Here is a 20,144-nt window from a genome sequence, read left to right as displayed (position 1 = left end):
GAACCTGAAGCGAGGGGGTGGAGCCTAGCGGGCGGGAGGCCGCCGAGGGCGGGCGCTGGCTTTCTCACGGACGGGATGTTCGCACGGGATGGGCGGCAGGAGCGCGCAGCGGAACGGACCTGGCGGAGCGATACGGCGCGGTAAGGAGGTACCGGCGGAGGGGACTTTCTCGGCTGGAAAACGTGTGTCTCTTTTTTTACGTCACTTGTGAACAAATCTCTGCATGGACGAGCTGGCTCAGCTCTTGTGATTTCAAATTAAAACCGGGAGCGAAGTACAGCAGAGCTGTGAAATGAAGGAGGCCGAGACGGGAGGTGCAGGGAGGAAGTTTAATGCCACCCGCGCCCCAGGCACACCTCTTGCTGACGCCCGGCTTCCAAAGTAGCCGCCTTTAGTCTAAAACTTGGGGGCGCGCTCCCCCTTCTGTGCCCACACCCGCTGCAGCAAGGGGCCGGCCAATACCAGAGTTAGGTGTAGCTTAACACGCAACGTTTCTTCTAAATCTGGTTCAGCCTCCGACGACACGTTTCCTCATCCATGCTCAGGCCTGGAGAACAGACTAGCACTCGTCCTCTTCAACAGCGCTGAAGACGCTTTTGCAAAAAGTGTGTCGGGTATTTACAGCTGATTCTAAGTTTTCTTTAGCTACGAGGAACATCGTGTACGTAGAAACTCCGCGCGCACTTAACATACACAAGGGTCCGTACGAACTGAAGTTAGCTACGGTATTCAGTAGGATAATAAATATGAATAAAACCTAAGAGCTGACAGTACAACAGAAGAGTAAAAGTGGGGTTTTTAAAGTGTTTTGGACTTGATATTGAACCGCCTCCATTTAAAAAAAAAAATTACTCCTTTTCCATATCAAGCTGCAGCCTCAAAAAAAGCAATTAGTCCATCTTGATCGCAGCCATCCAGGATTTCCAGAAGAAGAGGAACTTTGGTTTTCACATTGGTGCCTTTAAATTTAAATTTATCTATGAAGAGATCTGTGATCATACCTGTGAAGGTAAAATCCCAAGACTTATTATTTGCCTTCTTTTCATTATGAGGTATTTCTACTTTTAACTTGTTATTATGTACTACCTATTTTAGAGGATTCTGGGTTTAGAGACAAGATTCTTGTTAAACTTCACTTTTTAAACAACTGTGTACTTTTACACAAACCCCAAATGCTGTCAGAAGAGCCCAGATTCCAGCATCATTCCAAAGTGTGTATTTCTGCCTTAGAATTACCCACATCTGAAACACTAGAGGGAAACTACCACCGGATGGACAACAAGGACTCTGCTTAGGCTGAGCATACACAGGCTTATTAAAGCTGGTGTCTGGCAGAGATTCTCCGAGGTGAGGTACAGAGAACACCGGAGAAGGTTACAGAATCTCCTTCGCTAAGTAAGATCATCTCCTGCAAGTCTCCCCACCCCACGTGCGTTTTTCTGATGTTTTGCAAACCTTACCCACTCAGAACTTAATCACTCATTTAACTTGTATGTATTTCTAAATGCCATCTTGAATTTGAATACGATCTTTAATCACATCCATAAAGACAAGGATCATCTGAATATAAGATTTGTCTATTAAACAAAAAGTCGAAAAGTCACTTGCAAATAATCCTGGTATTTTCCTTCTCGGCAATATGCTTGTGATGCCAAATCAGTTTTGGAAGTTCTCAGGTGAACAACTCTTGAGAACCTTTACAGTTACTCCAAGTTTGTAGTAGCATACAAGCCATTTTCAGTATGTGCTACGTTTTATTGCCTCACCTTTGACTTAGCAATTTTATGATCAAAACCACTGTGTAAATATAGAGCCTTGGCTGTATGACCAAGCAGGCACACATACTTCCATATCTAAGGTTGTCCTGAAGCTACCCAAGTGTATCCACTTACCCAATTATTTAAATGCTGCTAATGCTGACTTCATAACTACTTCAGTCATGTCCAGCATCCTCTCTGGACATGAAGTTGCATTTAAATAAAAAACTGAATAGAGCAACAAACCATAAAGTCTCTCAAGATGTGCAGGTTGTCTCTTGTATTCCTCCAGCAGCTGATCTGCCTCTTCCAAAATGCTGCGGTATTTTGGCAGCAGGAAGTCCACATTTCCTTCATGAACTTGTAATTCCTTGAAGACATTTTAAATCGTAACAATTAACGGCAGTTAAGTATCATAAGAGCATAAAAGTAAGAAGAAATTAAGCTTGGCCCTGACAGGAGGAAGTACTTCAGAGACAAGACAGTCCCCTTCTGAAAATAACTTTTGCTAGTTTAAAGTGCCTCATTTTCTGGTCCTCTAATGGAATGTCAGGTGTTACTTGTCACTTCATAGACTGGATTCTCAAAATCCTGCATATTTCAGCTTCCAGCTCTTGAGTGCTGCCAGAACAGGATCACGCCACAGCCCAGCCCCTACAGAAATCAAGCCTACTGAAGGCTCAAAGCCTTCACCATGTCTTCATTTTTAGAGTAAGTAAATTCCTAGAAAATGTAGCACACGCTGAAGTCTGAAGGTAAAAGTAAACTCTGAAAGTATCACTCAATTCATGACAGCAAAAAGTTTTCAAGACCTCCTCTAATATGTCCCAGTCTACTGTCAGACTTTAATTTAAGATGGTTGACAGTGTAGATCTTTTTATCCCCCACAAAAAGACTGTTCTTTTCCAGATGAAAGGTAATTATGCTATGCATCGTGAGGTCTGCTGGGATAACAGCTTTCATCAATCACCAGATTATGCTACTGCCTATGAATAGGTTATTATCCAAAAAATGAGTGACAAAAAAAGTTCTCCAAAAAGATTTGCTGCCTAAAAAAAGCCTGAAACAGGCAAGATGTGCAAAATCATTATTATTGCACTAACATAACACGCATTAAGAATAAATTCTCTATTATTCTTTACGTCTCCGATTTGCCAAATCAAGCCCAAGTAAAATACTTCTAGTGATAATAAAGATACACACTATTCTCATTGGTAGTCAGTTTTTCTACTAACTAAAGAGTTCTGGCAACTAGTATTTGATTCCCCCAAAGGGCAAGAGAGACCTGGTTGTCCATTTTCATCTTCCCTCATCCTGAAAAAAAAAAATTCCAAGAGAGATGATGGCAAGCTTTTGATGGTAAAATCCTGGTTGGTGGAAAAAGTCCAAGAACTGAGACAAGCTGCCTAGCTGGTACGTCCCCAAGACTAACCGTTGAGGAGGGTATGAAGCAAAAGATTAAAAACCAGGCAATTCAGAAATTATGACACAGTGGGATGAAGTTCCAAAGCAAGGAAGTTGCTCCTGGCCTGGATGATCATCCCCAATTCTAAAAAACTTTTAAAGGTTAGTGGACAGAGACAAAGAAGGAACTGGAAAATAACAGCAGGTAAAAAGAGAATGTTAGATGATAAAGCTGGCTGCCTTCTACTGTCCTATTTAGCATCCTCAACATCAGTCAGTTATCCTCCGTATTATTCACCAGCTATATAGTACAAATGGCAATTTCCCTTGAAGAAGTCTGTCTCCTACATAATTAAAATACACGTCCCAGGAAGAGAAACGGAATGGATACCAGTATGACACGCATCTGACTTGAGCCGTACAGCTTGGTATCTGACAACATAATCCCCCACAAAAAGCCTTCCACGGGAGTTCAGATACTTACTCTCAAAGCATCTATTAAGTGAACCTTCTTGGCCAAGAGCTGCTGATACTCTAATTTAGGGTGGATAAGCTTTAATGTGTGCCTCACAGATTCTTCATTTATGTCTAGTAGGGAGTAAAAAAAAAAAACCAACACGCAAATGAATACTAAATATGCCATTTATAAGAACATAAAATGAAGTGAAGGACAACAAAATAGAGAAGAAAGTTTTACCATAGGATATGTTGAGATTAATCTTCCTTTTAGTAGCCTCTTTGGAAAGCACATCTTTTAGGATGGATATTGTAGAAATGTTGTCAGACTTAAAAGATCCCTCACCTTTTCTGTAACGGAAGAAAAATTTTAAACAAACAAACTTAAACACACACACACACATTAGGTCTGTCCCTACATTAAAACAGAAGGCCTGTAAAAACGATTTTCCATATATCAGATTGGCTGTATAGACAACCTATGCTGTTCTCTCCTTCCCTATTCCCAGTGTAATCTCGTCAGAGAACAGTTTGTTCCAATAAGTAAGACAAAGCAGCATACACAAATCTCAGGTACACACAAAGCTGTTACCTTTACTGTACGGCACTAAGGTCATGCAAGTAAGATCTCCGACTGTATTCATTCCTCCTAAGTTTCATCATTGCAATACCTTGAAGCCAAACAGCAGGCTTCAATACCAGAAGGGAGAAAAAACACTCTCCCCTTCCCCAGCCAAAAAACACCACCCAACAACTTTCTACATTATGAGTAGACAACACTATGGTAAGCTGGGAGCAGGCTGGAATCTGTATAATTACAACAACTCGTTTTTCCTGCTTTACAGTCCCATTTTCAGGTGGTTTACATAATTTGCTGAAGGAAGATACAACTAATTATCTGAGAACAAAGTATTAAACACAGAAATAATATTTGCCTAATATAAGTTGCAGAAAAAGGTTTTCATCTTAATGCTTATTCGTATTTTTGTTTGCATGAAGTATTAAATGCCTTTTAAGTGATTTCTGCTTCTCAAAAAAAAAAAGTTAGAAAACAATAGGCATTACAAAATAATTTCACTATATTAGCTAGCTAGGTTCTTTGAATTCTAAAAGCAAGTCATGATCCTAAAAATATATCAAGGCTTTCCTCCCTGGCCATTTTGGTTTTTGGAACAGCTTCAAGAAAATCCCTATTCAAGTTACAGATTGCATCATTACTGGATAATGCTCACCCCTGGTAACGTCTGACAATGGTTTTTGCAAAATAGATCCTCTCTAATGGCAGTTTTGATGGGGCTGGGAGTGGTGACCAGTGGTATGTGCATGAAATGGTACTCACAGACTGGTCAAGAATGAAAAAGACAAAAGGCCCATCGTAGTCACACTGTGCTTTAATAACTGTGTTTTACCTGTAAGTACTTTCAAGCTGAGTACCCAGGAAGGTGTTCTGAAAGTAGAAGGTGATACTCTCTCCAGCAGGCGTCTTTTCAGGCACTTCAGGCAAGCAAAACACAACCCAGGAATGAATTTCAGCAAAACTGAACTGGCCTTTGAGCGTCAGTGTATTCATGGGTCTATGACATTATGAAATTAAATTAAAAAAAAAAAAGTTAATAGTTATCAAGGAGGGGCACCGTCAATGCGCTCGTTATCCACATGAAAAAAGTTTAGTTCCACGTGGTGGTTTCCTTTTAATCAACACCCTATAAAAAGTCAGGGATCTTGCTAAGTAGTCACATATTGCAGATTGCAGCTACCTTTCTGTACTTGAAGACAAAAAGCTATGCGTACATTCAAATTTTATCTCGTAGTAGGCATGCCAGAACTGGATAAGAAACTAGTTGGAAGGTTTTGACATCTCCCATTTCAAGTTGTTAAACCTGAACCTTATGACAAAAAGGTACATAACTGACAACACAGCAAATATGACTAACAGCCTCCCATGCTGTAAACCACAGACATAGCATTTCTATCAAGAACGAGGCAGAATGGAGCTCATTTGCGCATTAGGTAAAAAGCATTTGGTATCATTCCTTCCATCTGTTTTGTTCTAAAGCAAGCAATACTTTGGTGGCAATACAAGATGTTAATTGAGGATGGGGAAAAATCAAGTGGACATTGCATAAAATAGTAGGTTCCTAACAGAGAGAAAAGGGGCAAAAGAAGTCTTGGCTCAATTGTGGAGCTACATTAGCTATGGGAAAGAATTACACTAAAAGGGTGGAGGGGAGAACGGGTCTGAAACCGAAAAGACTGCGGTTACTAACAGGAGAGTTTCCTTTCTACCACACCCTCAGCAACACTAACACATGGGGCTGCACTATAACCCAGGTCAGTAAAATGAAAAATAACCTGAAAAGAAAGATAAGGAATGGCAAGGAAAGCAGGAACCCATTAAATCCACATTTTCTCTCAGAAAACCTGTAAAATGCTACAGGCTCAAAATTGTAGGCTAAGGGCTAGAAATGACATACTTAGGTTTATAAAGCAACCGCTGTTTCAGCTGGATTGTGTCAGTTTTTCAAGAGAAAAAGGCATTCATTTTTCTTTGCAAATACCTGTCATGGTCAATAGAATGAGTCCTCTGATGAAGCGAAAGTGGTTTAATCTGATATTGATGAACTTGGCAGGTTTTTGGTTGAATTCTTGGAGTTACATACGCCTGAAGTGTCCCATACTGGCCTTCAATCGATCGAACCTGCAGAAATAAAAGCAAAACCCACAAAAAAGAACAAAAGGGAAAATATGAATTTACCACTATTCGGAAAATTGGTGGGTGTTCAAAATATGTTAAAGACAGACTGTAGTACTTCAAGAATATTTAAAGTACTATATTTGCTTGACAGTGCCACTGAATAGAGGAGATCAAGAATGTTTTAAAACTACATTAAGTAGTGTCCAGTGAAGTGCTGCTATATTAGAGGAATGAAATATTAAGAAAATAAAACCTGCTAACTTACTTTCTGATTAGTTAAAATAAAAAGTCTGTAACTTGCTTCTAATTCTTCACTGGCCACATTACTCTCTTTTTTTTTAAATGAAGGAACAATACATTCTGTAGCAGTTGGCAGCAAAGAATAAATCAAAAAATTTAAGAGAGTAAACTGAATTCCAAAATATGCATTCATCTCTTCATAACAAAGTTCTTCCTGAGCTATTTTTGGAAACGCAAGAGGCCAGATTTAAGTTCAAGTCTCAGAATACTCAACAAGCAGGATGTACAAACACGTTCAAGACACAGGATGCACTCTCCACACCTCTGAGGGCACACCAATGCATCAGTCACTTCTTTGATGAGACCAGTTAGACTGCGCTAAGAAGTCTGCCACTCACACAGAACTGACAAGAAACAGGAGAGTCCCAGCTACAGCGCCAACACAGCTGCGAAAGTAGGCAGAAGAGCTACTGAAACAGCTTTATACAAACAAAAGAGCAGATTGGAGTTGAAGTACAGGTTTGCTTTATAACCCTGATTATGTCCCCTATTTTATAGGGTTCCAGAACTCCAAAAGAGTAAAGTAAAGTATCTTAGAGTAAAGATTTACTTTACGCTTAAGAGTAAAGTATCTTAATAAAGAGATCCCTTTGGAAATAAAATCACCAAGACTTAAAAGTTGTATCATCTGCATGTGCACAGAAATACAAAAAGAGAATGAAATCCACACGGCAGGTGTAAATCACTGTAGATCCTCAGTGTATTGCAGCGAGGTGGCAGTAGAACCTGTGCAGACTGAATCCATCACATCAGAATCCAAATGCAAGAGTGATAGTACAGTGTTTTGACGACACACTGCACTATGACGACACACAACAGCAAGTTTATACATGTTTTTAGTGGGAGATTAAAAAAAAAAACAAACCCTCTTTCTGTGTATCATGAATGCATTTGATTCATTTTTCTCATGTTACTTACTCTTCACCTAGTATTTTCAACAGTAAAGGTGTCCAGGGTCATATCCCTAAATTGAAGTAAGAGCACTGAGACATAGGGAGATAAAGTGACCTGCTCAGAATCAATAATCACACTAATAGCATTTCTTTAGAAGGGGACCTGGGAAATAAGTCTTAGTTCTGCATGCTAGGTCCATTATTGCGACCTCACCAAGAAACAGACAACCACCCCCAACTTCCTCACATTTGATGCATCTTATGCAGGCTTAAATTTCTAACATTAACCTTTTGACTGAGAGTTTTACATTAACAAACACATATCACATTAGGAGGCTGCAGTATTAGGTGACTACATAAAGAGAAAAACTAGAGTTTGTGTGCATCTTGAGGATATTCCTAATCATTATTTCCTTCATGAGCTCCCCCTGTGGTAGCCACAAAACGTGTGGATTTGGTGGATTGTTAAAAATAGACCCCAAAACATCCACATGCCTTTAGTACAGCAAGCACGGAATGACGGGATTTGCTTCCTCTCCAAAATACAAATCCCGTCAATATTCCCTGGTTACTTTCCAGCGTAACTTCATTCAAACACTTTGAGGAAAAACAGTGCCAGAGCTTTCCTTTCCCATGCTTCTCTACACTTAAAGTTCCACACACTGGCTCCAGAATCAAGTATTTTCACAATTTGTGATCTCCCCACTGCTTTCATCTTAGGGACACTCAAGAAGGACCCCGGGCTCTCCTCTGAAACAGCACATTTTTAGAAGCCTTTAGAAACCCTACAGACAAACATAAAGGAACACAAGCCCCAGATTAGAAGGAAACAACCAGCAGCAGAAACTGGACCGATCATTTTCCCAGGCTCAGCAGTCAGTCCAGGTAGAGATCTCTCCATTCCTAAGCAGACATCTACATAACCATTAATTAATCATGGAAAATACACTGGAGCATTTTACCTTAAGTTCAAGTCTGGTAGTGTTTGCCTGGCATCGGTAAGTCGCAAGAAGAAAGTTGCTATTTGGCTGTAAACAGAAAAAAAACCCACAGGAAAATAAGACAAAACAGGTCTGTGGATTCACAAAAGTTCTACTCATCTGTTTTAACTGTAAACATGTACAGTAAAGTTTTTGCTTGCTATATATAGCTATTTTACAACAGTTACATACAAAAAAAGTAATCTTTGGTTCCCTCGACTGTTCCAATTAATTTTAATGGTAGTAGAATTTAGAAGATTTCTCTCTATATAAGGAGAAATCAACAGAAGTGTACTACACTCTTTAATACCACCACAAAATTACATAGGTATCTATTTTTCATCTGAAGAATGTATCTGTCAGCCTGTCCCCACTCATCTGCAATATTAGTCCAACATCCAAAAACTGAAGTAAGATCAGTAAGAAAACACACACACAAAAAAAGCTAAGTTAATCATCATGAATGACAAGAAACTTAAAATAAAAAGTTGATTTCTGAAAGCTCCAGGGTAGAGCAATGATGTACAAATTTACTTCTTAAAACTAAAATACTTAAGAGGACAGTCACAGGGAAAAAGACTTCACAGAAGATTTTCATAATGCTAAGGTAGTTTCTGGATTTTCCCCTAAGCACCATTAGTGATTCTGTAAGTATTTAAGTTTATAATTATTACATAAAAAATGCACTTAAACAAATGTATCCCCATACAGCAGAATTTTCATGTTCTAAAGTGATTCTTAAGACACACAGTAAGAAAGAAATACCATGTTCTTCACCTAAATTACTTTGAAGTAAACATATGTGATACTGGCAAATCCAGAGAAGACAGCAATACTGAATGTGTCTTTCACATTTCTCATCAGGCCGGGAAAAAAAGCACGAGAGCAGTTGCTCCTGGATCCTTTTGCACATATTTAGCTTTCCTTATGTCAGGACCTGCCACTAACTCCTAATTCTGCAGTATCTCTGATGAAGCTGAGCTCTCCAAAATTACCAAATGAGTAATTTAACTCAATATATTTAATATTACAAGTATGCAAGTCCAAATTCTATTTTTAATATACACTATTAAAAGCTTTCATCATGTGCTCTCTGTAAACATAATTTCTTTTCTTTCATTTACCTCAGAATCACAGCTGCTAAAACTAACAACAGCAGAATTTTTATCCACATCCAGCAAGTCTATTGGGACATCACTCTGCAGAACATGAGGAAAGAAAAATAAAGAGCTTAAGTTCCTGAGCACCTTCCAATACATTTATTCTCTAACTGTCATCAATTATTTTAATAAAGGAGAGGCAATGATTGCTTCAGCCAAGAGGTAAAAGCCTAACAAACACACAAGTTACTACTTAATCCCAGAGTAACATGATGATCATATTCTTTTACGGAGTCCTGAACTCGTGTGGCTGGCTAACAAGAACTTCAGTACGAGATGCGTAACGGTCTTTCAGACATGAAAGTATATTCACATCTTTCATGAAAGACATGAAAGCATACTTTCTTCATATGCATGACACATATTCGTGATTGAAGTTGTTTTCCTACTTCAATAGGGGATTACAATATTCATTCAAGAAACCAAGAGTGATATTACCTAATTATTAATGATCCTTTTACTTACAGTAGCACCTCTGACACAGACTGCTTCTTATCTAGATGTGTTTTCACTGGAATTAAAATTAAATCTAATACCATTTTAAAAATTAGATTAAAGGTATTAGAATGATGAATTACTTAATTTGGTACTGCTTTATAACTTCACAGAAGTGTCACAAAACATTGATAAATATGCAACATACTTCCTACAAAATATTTTAAAAACAAGTTTTATTGTCTTCTCACAGCAGAGAAATACGAGATACTGCTTTGTATTTCTTTAAAAAAAAAGCTGTAAGTCCTAAAGTAATTAAGGTTGCTCTACATGCCAGGAGGATTTATCTCCAATTGCACACAAATCAGATGCTGTTCCATACTGAAAGTGCACAGGTGGCACACTATTCTAAAATTAGTTTGTCACTACTGAGGGTACTTAACTGGTGAGTGGAGAAGCTGCACCTCACTTAAGATTTAGTGAGTTAATTGCTGTTTAAGTGAGGAGAGACATGCAAAAGCAAACACAAAAGTTACATAGAAACCTACCAGTACAGCAGGCATTTTGGTCTATTTTGGTAGCGTAATATTGCTGTGTTCAATAAGGGTTTAAGTTGTCTTTATTCCCTAACGAGCATTTACAACAGTTACTTCAATATTGCAAGGCTATACACTTCAATTCCCTCTCGTAACAATTCAGACACTTAAAAACCCATATACTTAAGATACTGTAACTCGAATTGTCTCTGAATGTTTTATTTACACATCAAAGGAAGCCAACAAGAACAAAACCACACACACCTGCACCAGCACATTATCTATCGCTGTCTGCACCTCCAAGATGAGGCTGTAGCTAGCATCATCCTTATTTAATGTAAATTTGTCATTCACACTAAACGCAGGTACTGATGAAACAGCAGTACTGGATTGAGAAGACTGCTGGTATTTTTCACGTTCCTGAAGTACTTTCATCTGTAAGTGTTCCAATTCATTCCTAGAAAAGGGAAACCACACATAATGTCTTTCAAAAAAACCAACAACAACGAGAAAAGTTACCCTAGAAATTAAGTAGATGAAGCTTGCAGGACAATCATGTTTATCCAAAATTTTCCAACCAGAAGTGACTGGTGACTCCCCTTCCACATACATAACAAAGCTAAAATATAAATTATATCACATAAAAATGTAGATTCTACTGTACTTTGCCAAAAGAGATTTTGATGAGTCAGAGGAAAGGACAACTTTTTTCCTTTAAGACTACAACACATTTTGAATCATATGCTAGTGACTGCTTTACTCCCATCATTTAGAAGCTATAAGTAGCATGGAAGAGGGGAATCTTATCTTGCTGATACTGAAGAAGGCGGCATTAAGACATCATCATGGGAAGGCAAGATAGAAAGAGACTGCAAAATGAGGCTGCTATTTATTTATACTTTGAAAAGGCTTGATTCTACTTCTAGATACATTAATGATACAGAAAATCCAGTGAGATAGGAAGGAAAGATGGCAGTTCAGCTTTTAACATTCCAATTCTTCCATTTAAATTTCTTTCTAGTGCAATTACCTTAAGGATGAAATCTTGCTCTGCATTTCTTGGCTTAATTTTACTTCTTCACCTGATCCACCTTCTCTATGGACAGGTTCTGTAGTCAGTCCTGTCAGCCAGCCTAAACCAATATATGAAGTTTTTTATTCCATAGAAGCTATAAAGAAAAGTCTACACTCAGCTTTTGTATGTGTGGAGCAACGTTTGTCTCAGATACGGGGTAGAGACAATTGAGGCTTTAATTTAATCCTTTCTTTGGAGGATTAATCTACACACTGAGCATGATTTTTTATAGGTTTCATTCTTAACTTACAGATTGGAAAACATTACTTATTCTTTTTCATGAAGTACTTTGAGCAATAAATCCCTCTGTGGCAGTTTTTAACTGAGCGCTCAATTTTTTTCCCCACCTCCGTTTCTCTGACAAAACCTTGAATAATCAGCAGTACTAGTTGGAAAAAAAAACCCCAACAAAAAAAGCTGTGCAACGTGTTTATAGCAAACTCTATGTTGCACAGTGAATGCTGCCAGTTGAAGTGAAAAAAAAAAAATCATCTTTCTGTTTACTTAATCACATTTACTTATAAAAGCAAATACTAGTTGATTATATCCTGACACCTCAGGTATGATATGAAGACTTGAATGGGTGTTTATAGCTCTAGTTAAATCATCCAAGGCATGCAAACAGTAGGACAGCATTATTATAAAATGCACCACAAAAGCGGACATGTCCACAATCTTTCACGTTCCTTTGCTATCTACTTCAAGTACCAAGAAAGACCAATAATGGAGCACGAACTTTAAAAATATCCAAAGTAGTCCTATGCTGCCAGGCTTCAAATGTAACCTTTGCTGCTCTAAACACGTAATTTTCCTGATCTGCCAAACTCAGTCTACTGCACATCCTACCAGTTTACCTTTGAAAACCCACGGGTGAACATGGGCTTTCACTTTTTCCGTTCTTCTATTATTCATGGATCTTTGTAACATTCTCACAGACACTAAAAGAAGCCACAAAGGACTTTGGTATGATAGGCTGCAACAATACTGTGGCCAAAACAATTCATAAGAGATGAGGTATGAGAGTCTTTTAATCATCCAAAGACTATTTAAAAGAGGTACTTGAACATTATTACTTCTCAATAACTGACTGAGAATTGTATCTTGCCAATACATTATTTTGAATATGAGAGGTTTCAATGGGCTAATTTTTTAACACTGAAGATAATCAAAGAGAGAGAATTAGCAATATTTTTGCTCCCAGCAGTTAACACATGCAGCATGTTTATCATGGCCTCTGTCACAGTCAGGCCAGCAGCTCAAATCCTACAGAGGGGCTGTTGAGATACCTCACGAGGAAGCTTTATTTTCTACTAAAAGCAGAATCAACCCCATTAAAAGCTCTATAAAGCTGAAAACGAAGGAAATTACATAAAAGATGGGAAAACAAACAAGAAGATATGCATGTCTATCAGTATTTTTAATATAAAAAAAAATCCATAAATAATTCCTTCAGACATAACGTATTATTTCATCACAGTTCAGCAGCAGTCTACACCAGAGAATAATCAGCCACTGTGTTACACAGCAGAACACATTACGAATATCTTAAAATATAAAAACATTGCTTAAGTGTAGGAAAGAGTTTTTGAAATGCAAATATTAAAATCAGAAGAGATCTCTTCAACACCACATTATCCTGGTTCCGGTCAGAACAAAAATTTTAAGAGATATTAGTTGCACTAACAACATAGCCTGCTTCTTTTTATCACATCGTCACATGCAACATTTCTTGAGTAAATTTTATGAAGCTTACCTGAATATGTGGACGCTAAAATTTCATCATACCCATCTTTTCCTACACAGCCACCCTGGACTGATGCAATGCTCTCTGATAAAGCCTTCAAATAAATACATTCAAGCAGAGGGAAGTATCACTGCACTGATTTTAGAAGGTTTTTTTTAGAAGGGTTGCGCTTCTCCTTCTACCTGCATCACAAAATACCTACAGAGACACGCAATACCTAGACCTACAAAAGTGTAAGCCAGCTAATGACTATCACAGCTAAATAAGGGTGTTTTAACAAATGCATTCAGATTCTACTCTGCATAACAAAGACATTAAAAAGGAGTTTAAAGCAAAACACTGGTGGACAATATTTCTCCAGCAGGAATTAGCAATCTGCCTGAAGGCTAAAATAGTCACTATAGATCCAATCTACTATTTTAAACAGTTCATAAACAGAGTAATTATGCTCAGTAAAGTCCTGACAGATTACATTTATTATTTTACACGTAAAACACAAACTATACACAACATAGGCTTGTTTTTACCCTGAGAGATAAGCTCTGTATTAGGTTTCACCCAGGAGATACTTTAGTAGTCAACAGAGACAGAGGTTTAACTCACCCTGTACACTATTTTCATTTTTGCTCAAATCAGGACTATTTCACTTTCTGGTTCTTAAACACTGGAATATTGCTTTGAAGTTCATATTGTCAACATTACAGAGCTCAAATTAAAAACAACCCCCACATTTTAGTAGTAATCATCTTGCATATACTTTTAAGTTTTGCAAGACGGCTTTGGGGTTTTTTTTAATTCATTTTTTCTTGCAAAGAAGAGTATGATAAATGTGGGGCTTACATGATCATATCGAAGGACAGGCTCATCTGCACTCTCAAAGTTATAGATTTCTAGCACTCCATCATCTCGTCCAACGAGTAATTCTTTAACTCCATCTCCCAGAATGTCAAAACTATCAATACATAAGATACCTAATAAAAAACAAAAATATTTTCTTCATCTTTATTTGTTTATGACACGATGATACATAGGCCACATTCAGTTACATAGAAAATGATTCTTGGTTGGCTTTTAAGGTTTTATTAATGCTATTTATGGACGACTCCACTACAGGACTGAAGTCATCTCATCTGTGCCTGAGGTTCAAGACTGTACAGTGGCTTTTACAGCAACCAATTCCCAATGAAACCCACTAGAGTTCCCTTGGTGAAAAAGCACTGAACAGAGACCCCTTCTGATGTTCAAATAGCTGATATTTGAGGGGTTTGTCCCTCGTCAAACATTTCCCCAGATGAACTATTTGTCTGTCCACACTACTGTAACGTTGCCAATTGAAGAAGCAAGCATTCTCTGTTTCCTGTAACTGACTTAAAGCTATTGGTAAATGGACTACTAGGAATTCTGGCTAAGGTGACAGAAAGAAGGTTCTGACTTGTGCCAGACCTGGACTAGGTACTGCTACTTGACACATTAGGGGACAAACCCACTACTAGTGCATGTGGAACCAGCCTATGACAACTAATCATGTTTCAAGTTATGGAAAGAGAATTGGGGTCTAGAAGAAGGAAAAAGCAGAGAGAGCGCTTGTACAAGAATTAATATGAAAAGCAGGATGGAATTTAACTTTCATGACTCCTTCATATTTTATATGAGGAGTAAGAACATACTAGGAAGCATTTTAAGAGAATAATTTTGTGATAGCTTTCATGAGATAATTAAACTTTAAAAAAAATATATATATATATTCTATTCCTGGTCTCCTTTACAAAGGAGTATGCGCTAATAGATGCTGCAGAAGCAGCATACGAAGGCTAAAACAGGGAAAGTGTTGTACTATGCTCTGATGAGTTAAGTCTCATTGTGGAGCTTTAATGAAAGCCTTATTCCATCTTCAGACAAAAAGCCTTATGATGGCTTTTTCGGGGGAAAAAAAAAAAAGAACAAGAAAAAAAAAAAAGAAGTCTTGCAGGGGAGATGCTAATCTTTCCTCTGAAGAGACTTTAAGACCACTGAACATGTGAAAAATCTGGCAGGTGTATTTGCACTTAGAAATAGTCACCAAAATGCTAAAAACCTCAAGTAATCACATATGAATAAACACTGTTTTACAAACATCGCTTTAAAAAATACTGTAAAAATGCAAGTATACTAAAGTACTAGAAATAATATAAACAGAAAACCCAATGCAAGACAAACATATTGGAATTATTTGTAAGAAATCAGAAGAATGAAAGACAGCTTGCTCGTATTAATATCGCATACTGACATAATTACAGTATGCCTCCAAAGTATCTATAAATAAGATTTCCTGATTATTATACTTGTAATAAAGCCTCAGATATGCAGCAAAACTAAAGGGTGAGAAATTGAGACACATACCTCCTCTCTTTTTTTCATTTCCAATTTCCCACTTGGGTATAGGCTTGGAACCAGTAATTTGGGTAACACCCAGTTTACCATCAGAAGTTCCATACACAATTTCTTCTCCAGAATCACCTAAACACATACACCAAATTTAGAATCAATAAAATCAAGTATACAAACTTAAAAGATTTGAAAGTATTGTGCAGTTACACTCTAAAGCGCCAGGGAAAAAGAAAATACTAACATTAGTGTTGTGTAACAGAACTTTATGTATGAATGCCCCCCTGCACTGGAGTTCTGCCTAAAAACCATTCATAATCCATACTTGAAATTTCAGCAAAGACAGGCTATGGAATTGCCTTTACAGAAGAGAAACAGAAAGATCCATTCAGAATACACATCCAGTAGTGAATGTTGTGCCAAGACTTGAACCAAGTAGGAACTACTTTTCCAAACCAGTTCTGAATGTCATTGTCACACAATCTAACTGAAACTAAATTAAGCACCAGATTAACATACCAAAGGGATTTCTTTTAGGTTAGAACAGATTAGCATGAATGATGATCAAGCTATTTTAAGCTTATTTTAAGCTTCCACACTCTTAGCTTCTGTGAGCTCTACTCAGTATTCTCCAGCGATTCTAGTTATGGAAATCCATGTGTAAGAGAAATCCAAACCCAGAACTTTGACAAGGCCCCCAAAAGTCCAGTTTGTATTTACACAATGAGACCAACTTACTTCTCACTGCTCTTGCAAGAGGCTTTCAATTAAATGTGAATATCATTTAGAACTGCCTATAACAGTCATATACGTGTGTTATTTATTTGTATGTAAGAAATGACTTCACATAGTAATTTTTCTGCCTCATCTTTAACACTAGCTTAAAAATCAAGGCAAAAGGTAATTAACAAATACAAGCAATAAAATCTTAAAAATGTAGTGAAATAACATTATTTAGCTATGTGTATATTCAAAATCTTGTTACCCCCATTTCCATTGTTCAGAGCAAGAACAGTAGGTGGTCCAGGAACTTCTACTTCATACAGTAAATCAGATCCCTGAAGACAAAGAAAACTACCTGGAATGAGTTTTGTTAAAAAAAAAAACACAACCACAAAACAAAACAACCAACCAAAAACACACCAACCAAAACAAAAAAGAAAAAACACGAACCACAAAACAAAAAACCGTAAGGACAAAATTATGATGGATAATAATAATGGATATGCTTCACTTACACAAACTCCCACTACCAAATGGGAGAATCATTTCTAAGCCAAAAGAGGGTAAAGTCTATATAACTAAAACATAGGACTCTTGAAATGTGTTATTATTAAAAATAATCTGCAGCTTTGTCTGGCAAATAAATTTGTTAAACCACTCAGTATCACTCACACTTGTCACAACAGTAATTTGTGAGAGAAAAAATTTCCAAACTGATAAAGACTTACACATTTAATTCCCTTATGTGAGCACTTTTAGTTAGAAGAGACCAATTTGTTATCTACTTCCGCCTAGGAATTCCAAAGACTATTTATAGAGGTTTTATTAACCCTTATTTTGCAAGTCTATAATGATGATTTTCCTTAAAAAAAAAAAAAGTACCAGCATGCTAGATTGCAACACTGCCAAGTAAGATATAATACACTTATCCTTATGACATCTAAGCCACACTGATATGCCAACTCCCTTAAGAATCAGTCCAATTCTATGGCATGAATATGTACAACATAAACAAGCAAGTATTCTAACCTGTAAAACTCTGAGGACTCTATCCTGACATGCAAGTACCGGTGTAATGCAATTCACTTTATCTACAGGAAGGCAGAGAACATCATTGATTTTATCTCCTGATAGGTAGTAGTGCTGGTCTTTGCAGTCGCAATAATGATTATAGATATAGCTTGCACAGAGAAAGAGATCTGCTCCTGAAATATGCCTGAGAAAAAGAAAACACTTCTTGTAGCATTTTCGCAGTGTAATTGTAGCGACAGCCTTTTAGCCCTACTATAAGCATGCACTACCGCTTGCAGATTCAAGGCATTAGTGGGCCTTGCAAGTTGTTCCAGCTATTAAGAAACCAAGTGTCTTACAAACGCTAAAACTCTATGATTTCTATAGCTCTCAAATTTCCCATTTTGTCTCCACATGAAGTCTTAAGAATATCTTTCTAGAAATGTCATTAATATATTTGGATTATATTAATTAGTCTCAAGCGGGTTTATACATGGCAGCATCTTAAATCACAATAAAAAAAAAAAATGTTCCTGGAAAGGTATATGGACATGATGCACTATGGCAATAACCCCAGCTCTGCTCACCTGCATTTGCACTGATGTGAGAGCCTCCAGACCCCTCACAAGCCCCTCCACGCCTTCTAAACTTCACCATGATTTTCTAAGTTACTTCCTACACGTCATGGCACAAGCTAAAGCTGGACTGGCACTTAGTGTTACTTACAAGCACACAATACAGTTAAAAATAATTTCATAAAAATCATAAAACTAACAATCTGCTATGGCTATGAAAAAAAAGCAAAACGTCATACATACATAGCTTTGATGCTTTCGGTGAGGTTAGTTTCAAAGGAAAGAAACTGCTTCCCTCTTTTTGTGAAACCTCTAACTTCTGATCCTGTAGCCACAAAAATTTTCTCTTGTGGTGTATTAAGAGCTCCTCCCAACTCCAATCTTGCAATTTTTTGGCCTGGCAGTGTCTTGAACACTGGCTGTAAATAGAAGAGCAATTTTCATCATCACAATATCATATTTATGGTAATCTTAATAAAGGATAATCAATTTGCTTTATAATTTCTGGCAAAACTAAGGATACTGTGGATTATATGCAAGTCAAAAATAACTGCATATTTCTCTTCAGAATCACAAAGCAATCAAGCATTTTCTAAGCCAATAAATACAAAAAGCTGTAAAATGTAATTAATTAAGACTTTATTATTTCAGTGTTATTAATCAATAGGAAAGTTTCAGCACTGCTAGTAGCTCTAAAACAAAGAAAAATAAACAAACAAAAAACCTGAAGAACAACACACACACTCCCTCCCTCTCTCTTACATGTTGCATTCTTATTTCAGAAAACTACACAGATTTCTTAGTATTGCTATAGAATCATTATAAGCTGGCTGTGAACTTCCTCAAAGAGAAAAAAAAAAAGCCTTTTTTTTTTTTTTTTTAAGCTGGGCATAAGTCTAGGCTCATAAAAAGCAATCAGCTTGTCAAAATCCCCTAAGGTGACTGATTTAGTGAATCACTGCAGGTTTTTGGCCAGTCACAGTAACTCAGTATGTTTACAGGCTTAAGCCCAACTGAACTGCAGAGCAAAAGGTGTTAAAACTGACCTTCTTTGTGCTGATACACACTTGTGTCCGACTCCAACTGTGGAGGACAATGTGCTTGTCCAGGCATGAAATCAGCATGCCTTCATCACAGGTAGGTATCAGTCCACAGCTCTACCTAGACAACTTCCACAGGTATCTGATTTCCCATGTCAATAAAAACAGACTTCCAAAGCTCATCAGGAAGAGTATTTTTAAAATAAAAATTTAAATGAACATTTACACCTACCACAGCTTCCCCTTTCTTCATGCCAAAACACGTAATGACCCCATCCTGATCTCCAACAACCACCTTCAAAAGTATAATACATCATTATTTTTATTACATGCATATTTTTTCAAATAATGCTTTTCTGTATTAATCATATTCTCCTGTATTTAAGGACGTCAAATCCTACAGTACTTAATCTACATAGCTATACGGGAGTATGCTTTAGTAAGCTAAACTGCTATGGATAGGAGACTAAAGCCTAAGAACAAGTTGAAGTGACAGCATTTACAACCCTTTTTCTGCTTCTACTTGTAAACGCCAGCAACCATCAGATAGAACACTCCAGAAAGATATATTTGGGGATAGCTGTATTTTCATACTGACAATTTATTACTTATTAAAGCAAAAATGCACTGTTATTTCTATTGAGTTTTCCTAACTAAGTTTCCTTAGTTGGATTTTTATTAAGGAAAATTTAAAAATAAGTATTTCATCTACATTAAGTGTTAGCGAAACAGGAACAGAGAAATATGCAAGAACTTTCATGCGGTTTCAGTAATGCCTGAAGTTTTGGAAGTTCCTTCCTGGTTCTGCAAATTTTCCAAACACACATTCAGACTTTTTTTTTCTCCCCAAAAGGTTTTCTAAACCGTTCCAAAAAGTTGGTTCCAAAGTTTTTCCTTATGACGTACTATCTGAAGAAAGAGTTTAGATTAGTGCTAGTCATCACGGTACGCTCCCCAGCCAGCAAATCCGCCAGCGGGAGGCAGCAGGACCAGCCC

General features: G+C 37.3%; 1 protein-coding gene across 1 annotated transcript; it reads right to left on the bottom strand.

Moving 5' to 3' along the window:
- Positions 1–864: 864 nt before the first annotated feature.
- Positions 865–19,443, bottom strand: BBS7 (Bardet-Biedl syndrome 7; the record flags this gene model as incomplete). The annotated part of the gene is made up of 17 exons (XM_010291475.1): positions 865–1,001; positions 2,004–2,127; positions 3,646–3,749; positions 3,859–3,968; positions 5,027–5,191; positions 6,176–6,315; positions 8,468–8,533; positions 9,610–9,684; positions 10,881–11,073; positions 11,647–11,749; positions 13,445–13,529; positions 14,276–14,406; positions 15,815–15,931; positions 16,785–16,857; positions 17,552–17,738; positions 18,352–18,527; positions 19,381–19,443. Coding segments are annotated over 17 exons (2,049 nt in total), but the record flags the coding sequence as incomplete, so codon positions are not given.
- Between the last annotated feature and the right edge of the window lie 701 nt (positions 19,444–20,144).

Source organism: Phaethon lepturus, unplaced genomic scaffold, assembly GCF_000687285.1.
Source record: "Phaethon lepturus isolate BGI_N335 unplaced genomic scaffold, ASM68728v1 scaffold38287, whole genome shotgun sequence".
Classification (NCBI taxonomy): domain Eukaryota; kingdom Metazoa; phylum Chordata; class Aves; order Phaethontiformes; family Phaethontidae; genus Phaethon; species Phaethon lepturus.
Note: the sequence above shows the minus strand (reverse complement) of the source record. Positions and strands in the feature narration are given on the sequence as shown.